This window comes from Siphateles boraxobius, unplaced genomic scaffold (assembly GCF_051911475.1).
Source record: "Siphateles boraxobius isolate OS27281-9 unplaced genomic scaffold, OSU_SipBor_1 276, whole genome shotgun sequence".
Taxonomy (NCBI): Eukaryota; Metazoa; Chordata; class Actinopteri; order Cypriniformes; family Leuciscidae; genus Siphateles; species Siphateles boraxobius.
Window position 1 is genome coordinate 50,001 of NW_027508894.1, and position 22,500 is coordinate 72,500.

The following is a 22,500-nucleotide window of genomic DNA, read 5'->3' on the forward strand; positions in this document are numbered from 1 at the left end:
ATGAACCGATTCATTTAAGTGAACCATGGAAATAAACATATTAATTTAAGCGAACCATGCAAATTAACCAATTCATTTAAGTGAACCATCAAAGTTTTCTTTGAATTTCTTCAGTTTAGCATGGCTGCTGTTTTTAGTGTGTTGGATGTAGAATAATTCTTCTGATTGTGGATTCCTCTGTCTCTGCAGACGGTGTTCACTCAGTGTCGGCTCAGTGTCTGCTTCAGGTCACGGTCATCACCGACGAGATGCTCTCCAACAGCATCACGCTGCGATTGGCCAACACGTCCCAGGAGCGCTTCCTCTCGCTGCGATTGGCCCAGTTCCTGGAGGGGGTGGCCCGCGTTCTCTCCGCATCCCGTGAAGACGTGGTGGTGTTCAACATCCAGGACGACACTGACGTCAACGCCGGGATCCTGAACGTCAGCCTGTCCGTGGCCCTGCCGGTCGAGGGGTCGCGGGGTCACGGGGTCGCGACCCGGCTGGGCGAGTTCTTCGGCTCGGAGGAGCTTCAGGAGCGCCTGTATCTGAACCGGAGTCTACTGGCCCAGATCTCCTCGCAGGAGGTGCTCCCGTTCGACGACAACATCTGTCTGCGCGAGCCGTGCGAGAACTACATGAAGTGTGTGTCCGTGCTGAAGTTCGACAGCCTGGCGCCGTTCGTCGCGTCGGACACCATCTTGTTCCGGCCGATCCACCCGATCGCGGGTCTGCGGTGCCGCTGTCCAATCGGGTTCACCGGCGACTACTGCGAGACGGAGATCGACCTGTGCTACGCTAAACCATGCGGCGCTAACGGCGTCTGCCGCGGCCACGAGGGCGGGTTCACCTGCGAGTGTCTCCATGACTACACAGGTGAGGGGCGGAGCCTCTACTAACACACTTACACACACACCTCTCAGGCCTGGTCCACACACTGAGACAGCGTTTTTATTAATGAAAACAAATCTTTTTAAAAACGCTCTCCAAAGTGAACCATGCAAAATGAACCGATCAATTCTAGTGAAACATTCAAATGAACCGATTCATTATAGTGAATCATCCAAATGAACAGATTCATTACAATGAATAATCCAAATGAACCAAAGCAAGGCAAGTTTATTTATATAGCATAATTCATACACTGTCGCAATTCAAGGTGCTTTACACAGAAAGGAATTAAAATGATCCCAAAATAAAAGCAATGAAAATTAAAACAGTTCTAAAAGGAATTAAAAGATATATAGATGATACAGTGTAAAAAGATGATACATAGACAAACTTCTCATGTGGCAAAACTTTTTAGCATTTTAACATTTTAGCAACTCACAAACCGATTCATTTTAGTGAACCATGCAAACGAACCGTTCACACTGAGACAGTGTTTTTATTAATGAAAACAAAGCTTTTTTAAAATGCTATCCAAAGTGAACCATGCAAATGAACCGATTCCTTTAGTGAATCATCCAAATGAACCAATTCATTAGGGTGAATCATCCAAATGATATGATTTATTATAATGAATCATCCATAATAATCAGATGAAATGTTATGATCAGAGATGTTATGATCAGAGATGATGTTATGATCAGATATGTTATGATCAGAGATGATGTTATGATCAGAGATGTTATGATCAGAGATGATGTTATGTTCAGAGACGGTGTGATCAGATGAGATGTTGTGATCAGAGATGATTATGATCAGAGATGATGTTATGGTCGGAGGTGTTATAATCAGATGAGATGTTATGATTAGAGATGTTGTGATCAGACTAGGGTTGGGCTGACAGACATCACGATGTTTAGCCGGCATCGCGATCCCACCCCCAAAAAAATATCTAGTTGAAAATGAGAATGTTACCCCTCCCCCCTCCCGATACCATCGTCGATTGCGATGTTTCACTGTAGACATCGTCTGATACCAAATCGGTAGACATCGCCCAACCCTAGATCAGACATGATGTTATGATCAGACATGATGTTATGATCAGACATGATGTTATGATCAGACATGATGTTATGATCAGAGGTGTTATGATCAGAGATGTTATGATCAGATGAGATGTAATGATCAGAGATGTTATGATAGGATGAGATGTTGTGATCAGAGATGATGTTATGATCACAGATGTTATGGTCAGAGATGATGTTATGATCAGAGGTGTTATGATCAGAGATGTTATGATCAGATGAGATGTTATGATCAGAGATGTTATGATCAGATGAGATGTTATGATCAGAGATGTTATGATCAGAGATGTTGTGATCAGAATCAGAGATGTTATGATCACAGATGTTGTGATCCCAATCAGAGATGTTATGATCAGAGATGTTGTGATCAGAATCAGAGATGTTATGATCACAGATGTTGTGATCCCAATCAGAGACGTTATGATCAGAGATGTGATCAGAATCAGAGATTTTATGATCAGAGATGTTATGATCAGAGATGTTGTGATCAGAGATGTTATGATCAGAGATTTTATGATCAGAGATGTTATGATCAGAGATGTTATGATCAGAGATGTTGTGATCAGAGATGTTATGATCAGAGATTTTATGATCAGAGATGTTATGATCAGAGATGTTATGATCAGAGATGATGTTGTGATCAGAGATGTTATGATCAGAGATGATGTTGTGATTAGAGATGATGTTATGATCAGAGATGTGATCAGATGAGATGTTATGATCAGATGAGATGTTATGATCAGAGATGTTATGATCAGAGATTTTATGATCAGAGAAGATGTTATGATCAGATGAGATGTTATGATCAGAGATGTTTTGATCAGAGATCATAGATGTTGTGATCAGAGATGATGTTATGATCAGAGATGTTGTGATCAGAGATGTTGTGATTAGAGATGATGTTATGATCAGAGATGTTATGATCAGAGATGTTATGATCACAGATGATGTTATGATCAGAGATGTTATGATCAGAGATGATGTTGTGATCAGAGATGATGTTATGATCAGAGATGTTATGATCACAGATGATTTTGTGATTAGAGATGATGTTATGATCAGAGATGTTATGATCAGAGATGATGTTGTGATCAGAGATGATGTTATGATCAGAGATGCTATGATCAGAGATGTTATGATCAGAGATGATGTTGTGATCAGAGATGATGTTATGATCAGAGATGCTATGATCAGAGATGTTATGATCAGAGATGATGTTGTGATCAGAGATGATGTTACGATCAGAGATGTTATGATCAGAGATGTTATGATCAGAGAAGAGGTTATGATCAGATGAGATGTTATGATCACAGATGATTTTGTGATTAGAGATGATGTTATGATCAGAGATGTTATGATCAGAGATGATGTTGTGATCAGAGATGATGTTATGATCAGAGATGCTATGATCAGAGATGTTATGATCAGAGATGATGTTGTGATCAGAGATGATGTTACGATCAGAGATGTTATGATCAGAGATGTTATGATCAGAGAAGAGGTTATGATCAGATGAGATGTTATGATCAGAGATGTTATGATCAGAGAAGATGTTATGATCAGAGAAGAGGTTATGATCAGATGAGATGTTATGATCAGAGATGTTATGATCAGAGAAGATGTTATGATCAGAGATGTTATGATCAGAGATGCTCTTGAGATCAGAGATGTTATGATTAGAGATGTTATGATCACAGATGTTATGGTCAGATTAGATGTTATGATCAGAGATGTTATGATCACAGATGTTATGACCAGAGAAGATGTTATGATCAGATGAGATGTTATGATCAGAGATGTTGTGATTAGAGATGATGTTGTGATCAGAGATGATGTTATGATCAGAGAAGATGTTATGATCAGATATGATGTTATTATCAGAGATGATGTTGTGATCAGAGATGTTATGATCAGAGATTTTATGATCAGAGAAGATGTTATGATCAGAGATGATGTTATGATCAGAGATGTTATGATAACAGATGATGTTATGATCAGAGATGTTATGATCAGAGATGATGTTGTGATCAGAGATGTTATGATCAGAGATGTTATGATCAGAGATGTTATGATCAGAGAAGATGTTATGATCAGAGAAGATGTTATGATCAGAGATGTTATGATCAGAGATGCTGTTGTGATCAGAGATGTTATGATCAGAGAAGATGTTATGATCAGAGATGCTGTTATGATCACAGATGTTATGATCAGAGATGCTGTTATGATCACAGATGTTATGATCAGAGATGTTGTGATCAGAGAAGATGTTATGATCAGAGAAGATATTATGATCAGAGATGCTGTTGTGATCAGAGATGTTATGATCAGAGATGCTGTTGTGATCAGAGATGTTATGATCAGAGAAGATGTTATGATCAGAGAAGATGTTATGATCAGAGATGCTGTTATGATCACAGATGTTATGATCAGAGATGTTGTGATCAGAGATGATGTTATGATAAGGGATGTTACGATCAGAGATGTTATGATCTGATATTATGATCAGAGATATTATGATCAGAGATGATGTTATGATCAGAGATGTTATGATCAGAGATGTTATGATAGAGATGTTGTGATCAGAGATGATGTTATGATAAGAGATGTTACGATCAGAGATGTTATGATCAGATATTATGATCAGAGATGATGTTATGATCAGAGATGATGTTATGATCAGAGATGTTATGATCAGATATTATGATCAGAGCTATTATGATCAGAGATGATGTTATGATCAGAGATGTTATGATCAGATGAGATGTTATGATGAGAGATGATGTTATGATCAGAGATGATGTTATGACAGAGATGTTATGATCAGAGATTTTATGATCAGAGATGTTATGATCAGAGATGTTATGATCAGAGATGTTATGATCAGAGATGTTGTGATCAGAGATGATGTTATGATAAGAGATGTTACGATCAGAGATGTTATGATCAGATATTATGATCAGAGATATTATGATCAGAGATGGTTATGATCACAGATGATGTTATGATCACAGATGATGTTATGATGAGATGTGATTAGAGATGTTATGATCAGAGATGTTATGATCAGAGATGTTATGATCAGATGAGATGTGATTAGAGATGTTATGATCAGATGAGATGTGATTAGAGATGTTATGATCAGATGAGATGTGATTAGAGATGTTATGATCAGATGAAATGTGATTAGAGATGTTATGATCAGAGATGTTATGATCAGAGATGTTATGATCAGATGAGTCGGATTAGAGATGTTATGATCAGAGATGTTATGATCAGATGAGATGTGATTAGAGATGTTATGATCAGATGAGATGTGATTAGAGATGTTATGATCATATGAGATGTGATTAGAGATGTTATGATCAGATGAGATGTGATTAGAGATGATATGATTAGAGATGATATGATCAAATGAGATGTGATTAGAGATGTTATGATCAGATGAGATGTGATTAGAGATGTTATGATCAGATGAGATGTGATTAGAGATGTTATGATCAGAGATGTTATGATCATATGAGATGTGATTAGAGATGTTATGATCAGATGAGATGTGATTAGAGATGTTATGATCATATGAGATGTGATTAGAGATGTTATGATCAGATGAGATGTGATCAGATATGTTATGATCAGAGATGTTATGATCACAGATGATTTTGTGATTAGAGATGATGTTATGATCAGAGATGTTATGATCAGAGATGATGTTGTGATCAGAGATGATGTTATGATCAGAGATGTTAGGATCAGAGATGTTATGATCAGAGATGTTATGATCAGAGATGTTATGATCAGAGAAGAGGTTATGATCAGATGAGATGTTATGATCAGAGATGTTATGATCAGAGATGTTATGATCAGAGAAGAGGTTATGATCAGATGAGATGTTATGATCAGAGATGTTATGATCAGAGAAGATGTTATATGATAGGTTCTATCCCCGGTTCCACCTGACCAAGTGTCGAGGTGTCCATGAGCAAGACACCTAACCCCAGCTGCTCCCGACGATCTGAGTGGCGCCTTGCATGGCTGACACCGCCGTCGGTGTATGAATGACTGAGTGAATGGGTGAATGAGAGGCAAATATGTAAAGCGCTTTGGTGGCCTTTGGGTCTGTGAAAGCGCTATATAAATGCAGTCCATTTACCATTTACCATTTAGAGAAAAGAAAGAATTAGATGAAGTGAGAGGAGATCTGATGCGTGCAGATCTGGCTTGCTCACATGATCAATTATTGGTGATAATTATTGGTGACTCGTTTTTGAGTCACTTTGGATAAAGTGTCTGTTAAACGAATACATTTAAATATAAATGAGATGATGAGAGTTGTGCGTGAGCAGATTGTGTTCAGTCAGAGATGTAATTGGAGAGACTAAAGATGAATTTGTTTGATTCTATTCATCTCTGATCTGATGTAGGAACTCATCGCTGTTACTGTGATGTTCTCTAAATGTAAGTATGTTTTACTGCTCTTTAAACACGATTGCCCACATGTTATTATTACATAAGATCTGCTGAGTGTGTGTGTGGGAGTGTTCAGGTGTGTGGGAGCTTCAGCGTCAAACTCAGTGTGTGTTTGTTGAGGAATGAAGTGTGTGTGTTATCAGCACTCTGTGTGTCTCTCTCTCTCTCTCTCACACACTCTATCTTGCGCTCTCTCTCTCTCTCTCTCTCTCCCTCCCTCTCTCTCTCTCTCTCTCCCTCTATCTCTCTCTCTCTCACTCTCTCTCGTTTTCTCGCTCCTGCTGTCCTGCCAGCTGCTCCTTCTCTGAGTGTGTGTGTATGTTCAATACTGAGTGTTATTTAACATGTTTGTGAGCAGTGTGTTGGTCATACTCATCTCATCTCTCGTGAGATCTGTTCATTTTGATAAGATTAATCATTTATACTGTGAGAGAGAACTGTGTGACACTGAAAAAATGTCCTTCTTACTCGGAGAAGATGATAGTACAGCTGCACTAGCGGCTAAATATGTGCCAGCTATACATAACGCCAGAGACCGCTAATTCTCTGGAGTGACCCACTGTATTTATTCTGTATTTATTCATCTATTAAGATAGATTATTTTTATTTATCTATCTATTTACAATGTTACATATTTTATTTGTTTGTTTGTTTGTTTGTTTTATTATTTATATATATAATATGTTGATGCTTTGGTAACATTGTGTTACACAGTCATGCTAATAAAGCTAATTTGAAATTTGAATTAGAAATTTGAGAGAGAGAGACACAGAGAGAGACACACAGAGTGAGAGAGACACAGAGAGAGAGAGAGAGAGAGAGAGAGAGAGAGACAGAGAGAGACACAGAGAGAGACAGAGAGAGACAGAGAGAGAGAGACAGAGAGAGACACAGAGAGAGACAGAGAGAGAGAGAGAGAGAGAGAGACACAGAGAGAGAGAGAGAGAGACAGAGAGAGACACATAGAGAGACAGAGAGAGAGAAAGAGAGAGAGAGGAGAGAGAGAGAGCGAGAGAGAGTGAGAGAGAGACAGAGAGAGAGAGAGACAGAGAGAGATAGAGAGAGAGAGAGTGAGAGAGAGACAGAGAGAGACACAGAGAGAGAGAGAGAGTGAGAGAGAGACACAGAGAGAGAGGGACAGAGAGAGAGAGTGAGAGAGAGACAGAGAGAGACAGAGAGAGACACAGAGAGAGAGAGAGAGAGAGAGAGAGAGAGAGAGAGAGAGAGAGAGAGAGAGAGAGACACAGAGAGAGAGGGACAGAGAGAGAGAGTGAGAGAGAGACAGAGAGAGACACAGAGAGAGAGAGTGAGAGAGAGACAGAGAGAGACACAGAGAGAGAGAGAGAGAGAGAGAGAGAGAGAGAGAGAGAGAGAGACACAGAGAGAGAGAGACACAGAGAGAGAGAGAGAGAGAGAGAGAGAGAGAGAGAGACACAGACAGAGAGAGACAGAGAGAGAGAGACAGAGAGAGACACAGAGAGAGACAGAGAGAGAGAGAGAGAGAGAGAGAGACACAGAGAGAGAGAGAGAGAGACAGAGAGAGACACATAGAGAGACAGAGAGAGAGAAAGAGAGAGAGAGGAGAGAGAGAGAGCGAGAGAGAGTGAGAGAGAGACAGAGAGAGAGAGAGACAGAGAGAGATAGAGAGAGAGAGAGTGAGAGAGAGACAGAGAGAGACACAGAGAGAGAGAGAGAGTGAGAGAGAGACACAGAGAGAGAGGGACAGAGAGAGAGAGTGAGAGAGAGACAGAGAGAGACAGAGAGAGACACAGAGAGAGAGAGAGAGAGAGAGAGAGAGAGAGAGAGAGAGAGAGACACAGAGAGAGAGGGACAGAGAGAGAGAGTGAGAGAGAGACAGAGAGAGACACAGAGAGAGAGAGTGAGAGAGAGACAGAGAGAGACACAGAGAGAGAGAGAGAGAGAGAGAGAGAGAGAGAGAGAGAGAGAGAGAGAGAGAGACACAGAGAGAGAGAGACACAGAGAGAGAGAGAGAGAGAGAGAGAGAGAGAGACACAGAGAGAGAGAGACACAGAGAGAGAGAGAGAGAGAGAGAGAGAGACAGAGAGAGAGAGAGACAGAGAGAGAGAGAGAGAGAGAGAGCAGTGGTGGAGTACAAGTAGAAGTACTGAAAAATAATATGACTCAAGTAAGAGTAAATAAGTATTTGCTTTCAAACTAGTCAAGTACTACAAAGTACTTTAGTATTATTTTTCTATTTTTACCCAAAATGGGGAGATGATATCGATATTGAGCGCTAAACACACACATCATCGGTTTCTTTCATACTGGAAGCCCAGTACTGATTCATCCCTCACGCAGAAAGTCCACAAGTGAGATTCACAGAAGTATTAAACTATATAAAGGAAATGCCTTTTATAATAATATGCAAATAGGGACGTTTTGACTGAAACATAAAGACAAACACATGATAGCGATAATATATCTGTATTCATCTATATCAGGTATTATCATGAGAATGATGTATGTATTTAAAGAGATAGTTCACCCAAAAATGAACATTAGCCCATGATTTACTCTCCCTCAACTCATCCTAGGTGTGTGTGACACTCTTCTCTCAGACGAACACAATCACAGTTATATTAAACATGTCCTGGCTCTTCCAAGCTTTATAATGTAGTGAATGACTGGAGAACATTTGAAGCCCAAGAAAGTGCATCCATCCGTGATAAAAGCGCTCCACTTTTACTCGTGTGGCGCAAGTCGAATTGCGTAGTATGCGTACGGTCGTCTGGCGGAAGCAAGTTATTTTAGATTATAAAGTAATAAATATGGGTATGTTTCTTACAAAAACCCAGGGCTTCGCTTCCGAAGGCCTTTAGTAACCCACTGGAGCCGTGCAATTTGTAATTTGTAATTAGTTTTTTTCCAAATTTTTTCCAGCCATTTACTCCCGTTATAAAGCTTTGAAGAGCCAGGACATTTGTGAATATAACTGTGATTGTATTCGTCTGAAATAAGAATGTCATGTACACCTAGAAGGACTTGAGGCGAGTAAATCATGGGGTAAATTACATTTTTGGCTGAACTATCCCTTTATAGCAATGTTAATCAACATATCTTGTATCATAGAATGTAATAAAATAATACATACTCTGTGTTAAGAAGCAACATGAAACAAATTTCATTGTATTTCATGTATTGTGATTTTGAAAAGTAAGTCCAGGTAAGATCATTTCACGTTTCAGTTAAATTTCATAATTGAAAGCAAAGAAGAAAAAGTGAGAGGTCCCATAAAAAAAGAGAGATTTACAACAGTATGAATAAAAAAGTTCCAGTAAAAAAAAACATTAAGTGGTGTACATGTTACATTAAATTCTCCTTTTTTTTCGTTCTACCACTTTCGGGCTCCACTGTTGCTATAGTAACGAACTACACTTTTACGTTCATCTGAATGACAGATAAATATTGTGATCTTATTTCACTGTTTTTTCAGCTTTGTACAAAGTTTGCTTCGTATATTTCGTTTAACTATGTTGTTTAAGAGGGCGAGATTTACCATTTAATTGAACTGTGTGTGGATGTATTTTAGACACTTACATTGTACTTGCTCCGTCAGTGCAATAACTGCGTCCATGTTATGAGCCGAGTTTTTCATTTACTTCAACTGCTCAGTGCTCTGGTATTATCAATGGGATGACCCATTTCAGGAGTTGCAATAATTAAAATTTAAAATCAGAATATGAGCATATTCACTGAATTGAAACGTAAGCGATACTGATTCAAAACACGAGTGCCCCGCCCCCCAGCCGAACTTTTGATTGGTTTTGCACCTGAGTCAGACCTGTCTGTTATTGGCTGAAGCGCTCCAGATCTGTCTGTTATTGGCCGAAGCGCTCCAGATCTGTCTGTTATTGGCTGAAGCGCTCCAGATCTGTCTGTTATTGGTCGAAGCGCTCCAGATCTGTCTGTTATTGGCCGAAGCGCTCCAGATCTGTCTGTTATTGGCTGAAGCGCTCCAGATCTGTCTGTTATTGGCTGAAGCGCTCCAGATCTGTCTGTTATTGGCCGAAGTGCTCCAGATCTGTCTGTTATTGGCTGAAGCGCTCCAGATCTGTCTGTTATTGGCTGAAGCGCTCCAGATCTGTCTGTTATTGGCTGAAGCGCTCCAGATCTGTCTGTTATTGGCCGAAGCGCTCCAGATCTGTCTGTTATTGGCCGAAGCGCTCCAGATCTGTCTGTTATTGGCCGAAGCGCTCCAGACCTGTCTGTTATTGGTCGAAGCGCTCCAGATCTGTCTGTTATTGGCTGAAGCGCTCCAGATCTGTATGTTATTGGCTGAAGCGCTCCAGATCTGTCTGTTATTGGTCGAAGCGCTCCAGATCTGTCTGTTATTGGCCGAAGTGCTCCAGATCTGTCTGTTATTGGCTGAAGCGCTCCAGATCTGTCTGTTATTGGCTGAAGCGCTCCAGATCTGTCTGTTATTGGCCGAAGCGCTCCAGATCTGTCTGTTATTGGCCGAAGCGCTCCAGATCTGTCTGTTATTGGCCGAAGCGCTCCAGATCTGTCTGTTATTGGCCGAAGCGCTCCAGACCTGTCTGTTATTGGTCGAAGCGCTCCAGATCTGTCTGTTATTGGCTGAAGCGCTCCAGATCTGTATGTTATTGGCTGAAGCGCTCCAGATCTGTCTGTTATTGGTCGAAGCGCTCCAGATCTGTCTGTTATTGGCTGAAGCGCTCCAGATCTATCTGTTATTGGCCGAAGCGCTCCAGATCTGTCTGTTATTGGCTGAAGCGCTCCAGATCTATCTGTTATTGGCCGAAGCGCTCCAGATCTGTCTGTTATTGGCCGAAGCGCTCCAGATCTGTCTGTTATTGGCCGAAGCGCTCCAGATCTGTCTGTTATTGGCCGAAGCGCTCCAGATCTGTCTGTTATTGGCCGAAGCGCTCCAGATCTGTCTGTTATTGGCTGAAGCGCTCCAGATCTGTCTGTTATTGGCTGTAGCGATCCAGATCCGTCTGTTATTGGCTGAAGCGCTCCAGATCTGTCTGTTATTGGCTGAAGCGCTCCAGATCTGTCTGTTATTGGCTGAAGCGCTCCAGATCTGACTGTTATTGGCTGAAGCGCTCCAGATCTGTCTGTTATTGGCCGAAGCGCTCCAGATCTGTCTGTTATTGGCCGAAGCGCTCCAGATCTGTCTGTTATTGGCTGAAGCGCTCCAGATCTGTCTGTTATTGGCCGTAGCGCTCCAGACCTGTCTGTTATTGGCCGAAGCGCTCCAGACCTGTCTGTTATTGGCCGAAGCGCTCCAGATCTGTCTGTAATTGGCTGAAGCGCTCCAGACCTGTCTGTTATTGGCCGAAGCGCTCCAGATCTGTCTGTTATTGGCCGAAGCGCTCCAGATCTGTCTGTTATTGGCTGAAGCGCTCCAGACCTGTCTGTTATTGGCCGAAGCGCTCCAGATCTGTCTGTTATTGGCCGAAGCGCTCCAGATCTGTCTGTTATTGGCTGAAGCGCTCCAGATCTGTCTGTTCTTGGCCGAAGCGCTCCAGACCTGTCTGTTATTGGCCGAAGCGCTCCAGATCTGTCTGTTATTGGCTGAAGCGCTCCAGATCTGTCTGTTATTGGCCGAAGCGCTCCAGATCTGTCTGTTATTGGCTGAAGCGCTCCAGACCTGTCTGTTATTGGCCGAAGCGCTCCAGATCTGTCTGTTATTGGCTGAAGCGCTCCAGATCTGTCTGTTATTGGCCGAAGCGCTCCAGATCTGTCTGTTATTGGCCGAAGCGCTCCAGATCTGTCTGTTATTGGCCGAAGCGCTCCAGATCTGTCTGTTATTGGCTGAAGCGCTCCAGATCTGTCTGTTATTGGCCGAAGCGCTCCAGACCTGTCTGTTATTGGCCGAAGCGCTCCAGATCTGTCTGTTATTGGCCGAAGCGCTCCAGATCTGTCTGTTATTGGCCGAAGCGCTCCAGATCTGTCTGTTATTGGCCGAAGCGCTCCAGATCTGTCTGTTATTGGCAGAAGCGCTCCAGACCTGTCTGTTATTGGCAGAAGCGCTCCAGACCTGTCTGTTATTGGCCGAAGCACTCCAGATCTGTCTGTTATTGGCCGAAGCGCTCCAGATCTGTCTGTTATTGGCAGAAGCGCTCCAGACATGTCTGTTATTGGCCGAAGCGCTCCAGATCTGTCTGTTATTGGCTGAAGCGCTCCAGATCTGTCTGTTATTGGCCGAAGCGCTCCAGACCTGTCTGTTATTGGCTGAAGCGCTCCAGATCTGTCTGTTATTGGCCGAAGCGCTCCAGATCTGTCTGTTATTGGCCGAAGCGCTCCAGATCTGTCTGTTATTGGCCGAAGCGCTCCAGATCTGTCTGTTATTGGCAGAAGCGCTCCAGACCTGTCTGTTATTGGCCGAAGCGCTCCAGATCTGTCTGTTATTGGCCGAAGCGCTCCAGACCTGTCTGTTATTGGCTGAAGCGCTCCAGATCTGTCTGTTATTGGTCGAAGCGCTCCAGATCTGTCTGTTATTGGTCGAAGCGCTCCAGATCTGTCTGTTATTGGTCGAAGCGCTCCAGATCTGTCTGTTATTGGTCGAAGCGCTCCAGAACTGTCTGTTATTGGTCGAAGCGCTCCAGATCTGTCTGTTATTGGTCGAAGCGCTCCAGATCTGTCTGTTATTGGCTGAAGCGCAGGGCTCCATCGCAGTAGTTTGAAAAGTGTCTGTCAAATGTCAGCTTGCCCTGTTGCTCCGTCGGCAACTTTGTCAAAGTACTTTGTACTTTTTTTATTTATTTGAAAGATAAATGTAGCGAAGTTGAATACTTTCTTTTTATTCTACTCAAGTAAGAGTAAAAGAACCACAATTTAATTATACTAAAGAAAGTAAAAATAAACGAAAAATATACTCAAGTACTGTAACGAAAGTATTTGTAATTAGTTACTTTCCACCACTGAGAGCGAGAGACACAGAGAGAGAGAGTGTGTGGAGTAAAAGCTGTGTTAATTATTGATGTGATCTCTGTAGACACTGAACACACTGAACTGATGTGATGATGAGCTTCAGTTTGTGATATTAATGAGTGATAATGTTTCTCCTGTAAGTGCGAGTGTATTATAATGCATTGAGCAAGCGAGACAATAATCACACATAGAACATCCATCATTCAAAACGATTCATTTTAGTGAATCACTTTAAACGAACAGCTGAAATGATTCGTTTGAATCCAGTATGTTCTATGCAGTATTTCACATCTCAGATGAACGTTCAGTCGTTCTTCACACTCGCTGTGAGTAGTTTGACTTTAACAGAAAGTCAGCTGAGCTTGTAACAGAGAGCATCAGGTCATTACTCAGATCCTAATGAGTGTAAACTCGAGTTTAACGACGCTGACCCTGAACTGACCGTGATCGTGTGCATCAGGTTCACACCGCACTGCTCCGAGGATCACGTCGAATGTGTGTGTGTGTGTATGTGTGTGTGTGAATATGCATGAGCTCTTTGATGTGAAGCCTGTGTTTAAAGCTTTGACCTCGTTTCCCATCAAAGACCCAGAGAATCCGACACACACCGCATCAATATTTCATCACAAACTGAGGAAATGTGTGTGTGAACGGGAAGATGGCAGCGACTGGCACACACACTAATGTTTCCGTTATGATGAGCGTGACCAATCGTCTTTTGTGTGTCAAACAGTGTCGTCTTTGTCTTTCACAACACACACACACACACACACACACACACACACACACACACACACACACACACACACACACACACACACACACACACACACACACACACACACACACACACACACACACACATCTTCAATCTCTGCACATCTCTGTATTTTTACCTCCATCCATAAGAAGGAAAATCAATTGTTCCTCGAAAGACAGTGAGATCAAATTGATTGTTTTATAGTAGTGTATCTTGAATTAATGTAATGTTATGATATGGATCCCTAGAATGAGAGAATCTTTTACAGTAATGAGATCAAATCGAGATCAAATTGAGAATTTTGCTGAAGTATCTTGATGTTTCTACTGAAAAAAAGAGACTACATACTAATAATGTATGTATCTAATAAATGTAGTGAGAACAAATTGAGAATTTTGGTGAAGTATCTTGATGTTTCTCATGAGAAAATGAAGAAATTGATATCATTAAACCTCTATAGCATCTCGATTGTTTCTCTTAGACAGTTATGAGATGAAATGGAGATCAGATCGAGATCAACCGGATCGATTAAGGTCTTTTACATGAATGCTTTTCGGTTCCGTCAGTCCCATTACTAACGGATTATTTGGTTGCATGTTGACATAGCCAACGTCTCAAACTGAGCTCAGATTTTCTCAAGATCTCAATTTGAACTCAAACATTTCTCACCCAATGATCTTTTGTTACTTGGACTGGATGATGACCAGTGACTCTTGGGTCCGATTCAGGAAAAACATCCAAGACAAAATTTATTCTTCAATGAAGCGTAACCAGTCCAAAGTAACCAGTTTACCTGCTAAAATAGAACAAAAACAGTCATTATTTCGTCTACAATGTAAGTGACTTAATATTAATTACTTGTTTATTGAACTGTCATATGAAATCAGTGTCACATTTTCAATCGTGATGGTATTCTGCACTCTTGGTCCTGTGATGTTGCTTAACTGTATCATATGTTATAAATATAAAAACTTTTTTTTATAAATATGGGATTTGTTATAAATATGGGATTTGTTGTAAATATGGGATTTGTATTAAATCTATATTCATTGGGTCGAAAATCAAATTTAGAATCAAAATCGAATTTAGAATCAAAATCGAATTGGAATCGAATCAAGAATTGGAATCGGAATTGAATCAAGAATTGGAATCGAATCAAGAATCATATTGAATCGAATCAGAATCAAATCGAGTATCGGAATCGAATCAAGAATTGTAATCAAATCGAGAATCGGAACCGAATCGAGAATCGGAACCGAATCGAATCGGAATCAAATCGAGAATTGGAACCGAATCGAAACGGAATCAAACCGAGAATCGGAATCAAATGGAATCGGAATCAAATCGAGAATTCGAATCAGAATCAAATCCAGAACCTGAATCGAATCGAATCGGAATCAAATCGAGAATCGGAACCGAATCGAAACGGAATCAAATCGAGAATCGCATCGAGAATCGGAATCAAATCCAGAATCGGAATCAAAATGAGAATTGGAATCGAAATCAAATCGAGAATCGGAATCAAATCGAATCGGAATCAAATCGAGAATACGAATCAGAAACCAATAGGAATACGACTCTATCACTGTATACATATATAAGCTCTTCAGTATTATCAGCAGCTGTCGCGTTTCTCAGGCGCTGATTACCCTCCTCCCTCCCCAGCTCCTCCTGTCTCAGTCAGGATTCGGCGTTCTGATTCCCCTAAAATCAGAATAAATTCTTGAATTATGTTGCACTTTAAAATCTTGAATTAATGATATCTGCATACATTCATGTTGGTTGTGTTGTTTTAACCCTAAGAAGGGTTATCGCTGCTCTTATCTATGCTAGGCTGCCCAGAACTGAACCAGACCGCCAATCCAAACTGTATGCTAATTGTTAGTCGTATTTGAGGATAGTGTTCCTGACAGAAGTGTGTTTGTGGCTAACCTGAAGTCTTCGTGTGTGTCCGCAGGTGAGCGGTGTGAGATCTCCTCGCGCTCGGGCCGCTGCGCTGACGGTGTGTGTAAGAACGGTGGGACGTGTCTCAACCTGCTGGTGGGCGGCTTCAGGTGCGAGTGTCCGAGCGGCGGGTTTGAGAAGCCCTTCTGCCTCATGAGCGCCAGGAACTTCCCACCGCAGACCTTCCTCACATTCAAGGGCCTTCGCCAGCGCTTCCACTTCACACTCTCGCTCGCGTGAGTATCAAGCTATCGCAACCTGTGCTGGGGAAAGTTCAAGCTATCGCAACCTATGCTGGGGAAAGTTACTTTGAAAAGATTTGTCGTGTTAGAACGGTGTCGTGTTAGAGCGCTGTCGTGTTAGAGCGGTGTCGTGTTAGAGCGCTGTCGTGTTAGAGCGGTGTCGTGTTAGAGCGGTGTCGTGTTAGAACGGTGTCGTGTTAGAGCGGTGTCGTGTTAGAGCGGTGTCGTGTTAGAGCGGTGTCGTGTTAGAGCGGTGTCGTGTTAGAACGGTGTCGTGTTAGAGCGGTGTCGTGTTAGAGCGGTGTCGTGTAAGAACGGTGTCGTGTTAGAGCGGTGTCGTGTTAGAACGGTGTCGTGTTAGAGCGGTGTCGTGTCAGAGCGGTGTCGTGTCAGAGCAGTGTTAGAGCGGTGTCGTGTCAGAGCGGAGTCGTGTTAGAGCGGTGTCGTGTTAGAACGGTGTCGTGTTAGAGCGGTGTCGTGTTAGAGCGGTGTCGTGTAAGAACGGTGTCGTGTTAGAGCGGTGTCGTGTTAGAACGGTGTCGTGTTAGAGCGGTGTCGTGTCAGAGCGGTGTCGTGTCAGAGCAGTGTTAGAGCGGTGTCGTGTCAGAGCGGAGTCGTGTCAGAGCGGTGTCGTGTCAGAGCGGTGTCGTGTCAGAGCAGTGTTAGAGCGGTGTCGTGTTAGAGCGGTGTCGTGTTAGAACGGTGTCGTGTTAGAGCGGTGTCGTGTCAGAGCGGTGTCGTGTCAGAGCAGTGTTAGAGCGGTGTCGTGTCAGAGCGGTGTCGTGTCAGAGCGGAGTCGTGTTAGAGCGGTGTCGTGTCAGAGCGGTGTCGTGTTAGAGCGGTGTCGTGTTAGAGCGGTGTCGTGTCAGAGCGGTGTCGTGTCAGAGCGGAGTCGTGTTAGAGCGGTGTCGTGTCAGAGCGGTGTCGTGTCAGAGCGGTGTCGTGTCAGAGCGGTGTCGTGTCAGAGCGGTGTCGTGTTAGAACGGTGTCGTGTTAGAGCGGTGTCGTGTTAGAGCGGTGTCGTGTTAGAGCGGTGTCGTGTCAGAGCGGTGTCGTGTCAGAGCAGTGTTAGAGCGGTGTCGTGTCAGAGCAGAGTCGTGTTAGAGCGGTGTCGTGTCAGAGCGGTGTTAGAGCGGTGTTGTGTCAGAGTGGTGTCGTGTTAGAGCGGTGTTGTGTCAGAGTGGTGTCGTGTTAGAGCGGTGTTGTGTCAGAGTGGTGTCGTGTTAGAGCGGTGTCGTGTCAGAGCGGTGTCGTGTCAGAGCGGAGTCGTGTTAGAGCGGTGTCGTGTCAGAGCGGTGTCGTGTTAGAGCGGTGTCGTGTTAGAGCGGTGTCGTGTCAGAGCGGTGTCGTGTCAGAGCGGAGTCGTGTTAGAGCGGTGTCGTGTCAGAGCGGTGTCGTGTCAGAGCGGTGTCGTGTCAGAGCGGTGTCGTGTTAGAGCGGTGTCGTGTTAGAGCGGTGTCGTGTTAGAGCGGTGTCGTGTCAGAGCGGTGTCGTGTCAGAGCGGTGTCGTGTCAGAGCAGTGTTAGAGCGGTGTCGTGTCAGAGCGGAGTCGTGTTAGAGCGGTGTCGTGTCAGAGCGGTGTTAGAGCGGTGTTGTGTCAGAGTGGTGTCGTGTTAGAGCGGTGTTGTGTCAGAGTGGTGTCGTGTTAGAGCGGTGTTGTGTCAGAGTGGTGTCGTGTTAGAGCGGTGTCGTGTTAGAACGGTGTCGTGTTAGAGCGGTGTCGTGTTAGAGCGGTGTCGTGTCAGAGCGGTGTTGTGTCAGAGTGGTGTCGTGTTAGAGCGGTGTTGTGTCAGAGTGGTGTCGTGTTAGAACGGTGTCGTGTTAGAGCGGTGTCGTGTTAGAGCGGTGTCGTGTTAGAGCGGTGTCGTGTCAGAGCGGTGTCGTGTCAGAGCAGTGTTAGAGCGGTGTCGTGTCAGAGCGGAGTCGTGTTAGAGCGGTGTCGTGTCAGAGCGGTGTTAGAGCGGTGTTGTGTCAGAGTGGTGTCGTGTTAGAGCGGTGTTGTGTCAGAGTGGTGTCGTGTTAGAGCGGTGTCGTGTTAGAGCGGTGTCGTGTCAGAGTGGTGTCGTGTTAGAGCGGTGTCGTGTTAGAGCGGTGTCGTGTTAGACCGGTGTCGTGTCAGAGCGGTGTCGTGTCAGAGCGGTGTCGTGTCAGAGCGGTGTCGTGTCAGAGCGGTGTCGTGTCAGAGCGGTGTCGTGTTAGAGCGGTGTCGTGTCAGAGCGGTGTCGTGTCAGAGCGGTGTCGTATCAGAGCGGTGTCGTGTCAGAGCGGTGTCGTGTCAGAGCGGTGTCGTGTCAGAGCGGTGTCGTGTCAGAGCGGTGTCGTGTCAGAGCGGTGTCGTGTCAGAGCGGTGTCGTGTCAGAGCGGTGTCGTGTTAGAGCGGTGTCGTGTCAGAGCAGTGTTAGAGCGGTGTCGTGTCAGAGCGGAGTCGTGTTAGAGCGGTGTCGTGTCAGAGCGGTGTTAGAGCGGTGTTGTGTCAGAGTGGTGTCGTGTTAGAGCGGTGTCGTGTCAGAGCAGTGTTAGAGCGGTGTTGTGTCAGAGTGGTGTCGTGTTAGAGCGGTGTCGTGTCAGAGCGGTGTCGTGTCAGAGCGGTGTCGTGTCAGAGCGGTGTCGTGTCAGAGCGGTGTCGTGTCAGAGCGGTGTCGTGTCAGAGCGGTGTCGTATCAGAGCGGTGTCGTGTTAGAGCGCTGTCGTGTTAGAGCGCTGTCGTGTCAGAGCGGTGTCGTGTTAGAGCGGTGTCGTGTTAGAGCGGTGTCGTGTCAGAGCGGTGACGTGTTAGAGCGGTGTCGTGTTAGAGCGCTGTCGTGTCAGAGCGCTGTCTTGTTAAAGCGGTGTCGTGTTAGAGCGGTGTCGTGTTAGAGCGGTGTCGTGTCAGAGCGGTGTTAGAGCGGTGTTGTGTCAGAGTGGTGTCGTGTTAGAGCGGTGTTGTGTCAGAGCGGTGTTAGAGCGGTGTCGTGTTAGAGCGGGGTCGTGTTAGAGCGGTGTCGTGTTAGAGCGGTGTCGTGTTAGAGCGGTGTCCTGTTAGAGCGGTGTCCTGTTAGAGCGGTGTTGTGTTAGAGCGGTGTTGTGTCAGAGCGGTGTCGTGTTAGAGCGGTGTCCTGTTAGAGCGGTGTCGTGTTAGACCGGTGTTGTGTCAGAGCGGTGTCGTGTTAGAGCGGTGTCGTGTTAGAGCGGTGTTGTGTCAGAGCGGTGTCGTGTTAGAGCGGTGTTGTGTCAGAGCGGTGTTAGAGCGGTGTTGTGTCAGAGCGGTGTTGTGTTAGAGCGGTGTTGTGTTAGAGCGGTGTTGTGTCAGAGCGGTGTTGTGTTAGAGCGGTGTTGTGTCAGAGGTGTGTTAGAGCGGTGTTGTGTTAGAGCGGTGTTAGAGCGGTGTCGTGTTAGAGCGGTGTTGTGTCAGAGTGGTGTCGTGTTAGAGCAGTGTTGTGTCAGAGCGGTGTTGTGTCAGAGCGGTGTTGTGTTAGAGCGGTGTTGTGTCAGAACGGTGTTAGAGCGGTGTTGTGTCAGAGCGGTGTCGTGTTAGAGCGGTGTTGTGTCAGAACGGTGTTAGAGCGGTGTCGTGTTAGAGCGGTGTTGTGTCAGAACGGTGTTAGAGCGGTGTTGTGTCAGAACGGTGTTAGAGCGGTGTTGTGTCAGAACGGTGTTAGAGCGGTGTTGTGTCAGAACGGTGTTAGAGCGGTGTTGTGTCAGAGCGGTGTCGTGTTAGAGCGGTGTCGTGTTAGAGCGGTGTTGTGTCAGAGCGGTGTCGTGTTAGAGCGGTGTTGTGTCAGAGTGGTGTCGTGTTAGAGCGGTGTCGTGTCAGAGCGGTGTTGTGTCAGAGCGGTGTTAGAGCGGTGTTAGAGCGGTGTTGTGTCAGAGTGGTGTCGTGTTAGAGCGGTGTTAGAGCGGTGTTGTGTCAGAGTGGTGTCGTGTTAGAGCTGTGTCGTGTTAGAGCGGTGTTGTGTCAGAGCGGTGTCGTGTTAGAGCGGTGTTGTGTCAGAGTGGTGTCGTGTTAGAGCGGTGTCGTGTCAGAGCGGTGTCGTGTTAGAGCGGTGTCGTGTCAGAGTGGTGTCATGTTAGAGCGGTGTTGTGTTAGAGCGGTGTTGTGTCAGAGTGGTGTCGTGTTAGAGCGGTGTTGTGTCAGAGCGGTGTTGTGTCAGAGTGGTGTCGTGTTAGAGCGGTGTCGTGTTAGAGCGGTGTTGTGTCAGAGCGGTGTCGTGTTAGAGCGGTGTTGTGTCAGAGTGGTGTCGTGTTAGAGCGGTGTTGTGTCAGAGTGGTGTCGTGTTAGAGCGGTGTTGTGTCAGAGTGGTGTCGTGTTAGAGCGGTGTCGTGTTAGAGCGGTGTTGTGTCAGAGTGGTGTCGTGTTAGAGTGGTGTCGTGTTAGAGCGGTGTCGTGTTAGAGCGGTGTTGTGTCAGAGGGGTGTCGTGTTAGAGCGGTGTTGTGTCAGAGTGGTGTCGTGTTAGAGCGGTGTTGTGTCAGAGTGGTGTCGTGTTAGAGCGGTGTTGTGTCAGAGTGGTGTCGTGTTAGAGCGGTGTTGTGTCAGAGTGGTGTCGTGTTAGAGCGGTGTTGTGTCAGAGTGGTGTCGTGTTAGAGCGGTGTCGTGTTAGAGCGGTGTTGTGTCAGAGTGGTGTCGTGTTAGAGCGGTGTCGTGTTAGAGCGGTGTTGTGTCAGAGTGGTGTCGTGTTAGAGCGGTGTTGTGTTAGAGCGGTGTTGTGTCAGAGTGGTGTCGTGTTAGAGCGGTGTTGTGTCAGAGTGGTGTCGTGTTAGAGCGGTGTTGTGTCAGAGTGGTGTCGTGTTAGAGCGGTGTCGTGTTAGAGCGGTGTTGTGTTAGAGCGGTGTCGTGTTAGAGCGGTGTTGTGTTAGAGCGGTGTCGTGTCAGAGCGGAGTCGTGTTAGAGCGGTGTCGTGTCAGAGCGGTGTTAGAGCGGTGTCGTGTTAGAGCGGTGTTGTGTTAGAGCGGTGTTGTGTCAGAGTGGTGTTGTGTTAGAGCGGTGTTGTGTCAGAGTGGTGTCGTGTTAGAGCGGTGTTGTGTTAGAGCGGTGTTGTGTTAGAGCGGTGTTGTGTTAGAGTGGTGTCGTGTTAGAGCGGTGTTGTGTCAGAGTGGTGTCGTGTTAGAGCGGTGTTGTGTTAGAGCGGTGTTGTGTTAGAGCGGTGTTGTGTTAGAGTGGTGTCGTGTTAGAGCGGTGTTGTGTCAGAGTGGTGTTGTGTCAGAGTGGTGTCGTGTTAGAGCGGTGTTGTGTCAGAGTGGTGTCGTGTTAGAGCGGTGTTGTGTTAGAGCGGTGTCGTGTTAGTGGCCGCTAAGTTAATAACTAATGATCTTTACAACGGAAGTGAATCAATCAAAACTAACTTCATCTGGATAATAACTTTATTCTAGATCTGCTGTAAAGCCCAAACAATCTGTTACTTTGATTTCCTATTATCACTGTAAAGCTGCTTTCAAACAGTCCATATTGTTAAAGCGCTGTATAAAGGAACGTGACTAGAGTTAATCGTGTTGTTCCACCGATGAAGCCGTCAGCCGTGTTTGTTCATTAGTCAGCGGTTAATGAAGGATGTTTGCTCAGCATAGCGTTATATAAACGTTATTCAGCGCTATTTGTCCGGAATATTTTGATCCGGGAACATCAGGTCGTGTTGATCCGTCAGTCTCCCAATGGGGAACAGATGCTTTTCTTCCTCTCGGTCCCTCACTCTTGTCTTCTGATGAATGCGCTGTCAGTGCGAGTGTATAGAGTGTGTGTTTAGCTTTGAGATGTTCGGGACTGATGAGGGCTTTTTCACGTGGGTTGCTCAGCGCTAAAGGGGTTTAAAGGGTCATACTGTGAGTTTCCAGGACTCAGAACTCTCCAGAAACATCCAGAATGAACACGCTGGCGTCCAGTGTTGGGGAAACACATTACAAGTAACATGAGTTATGTAATCAGATTACTTTTTCAAGTAACTAGTAAAGTAATCCATTACTTTTGAAATTGACGACAAAATATCTAACTTACTTTTCAAATAAGTAACACTATTGTCTAAAAAGTGCAGGGTTGTTACAGCCCAAATTTGGGTCAAATATGGACAAACCCAGCCATTGGGTTACATTTTTTAATTAAAAATTTTAACCCAATGGTTGGATTCATCCATATTTGACCAATAATTAAATATTAAATAAAACAAACATTTGTATGCATTTAATCTCTCTTTATTGACTACTAAAATAAAGATTTTACTTCTAGTTTTTAATGTTTTGAAAGTTGAAAGG

At 44.6% G+C, this 22,500-nt stretch overlaps 1 protein-coding gene across 1 annotated transcript in view; it reads left to right on the forward strand.

The window, feature by feature from the left end:
* Positions 1–22,500, forward strand: part of LOC143753347 (cadherin EGF LAG seven-pass G-type receptor 2-like) — a 96,781-nt gene that overhangs the window by 18,666 nt on the left and 55,615 nt on the right. The window contains exons 2-3 of the mRNA XM_077245669.1: positions 190–855; positions 16,052–16,274. Of these exons, the coding sequence (XP_077101784.1) occupies positions 190–855; positions 16,052–16,274 (889 nt within the window). The remainder of the gene's footprint in view (positions 1–189; positions 856–16,051; positions 16,275–22,500) is intronic.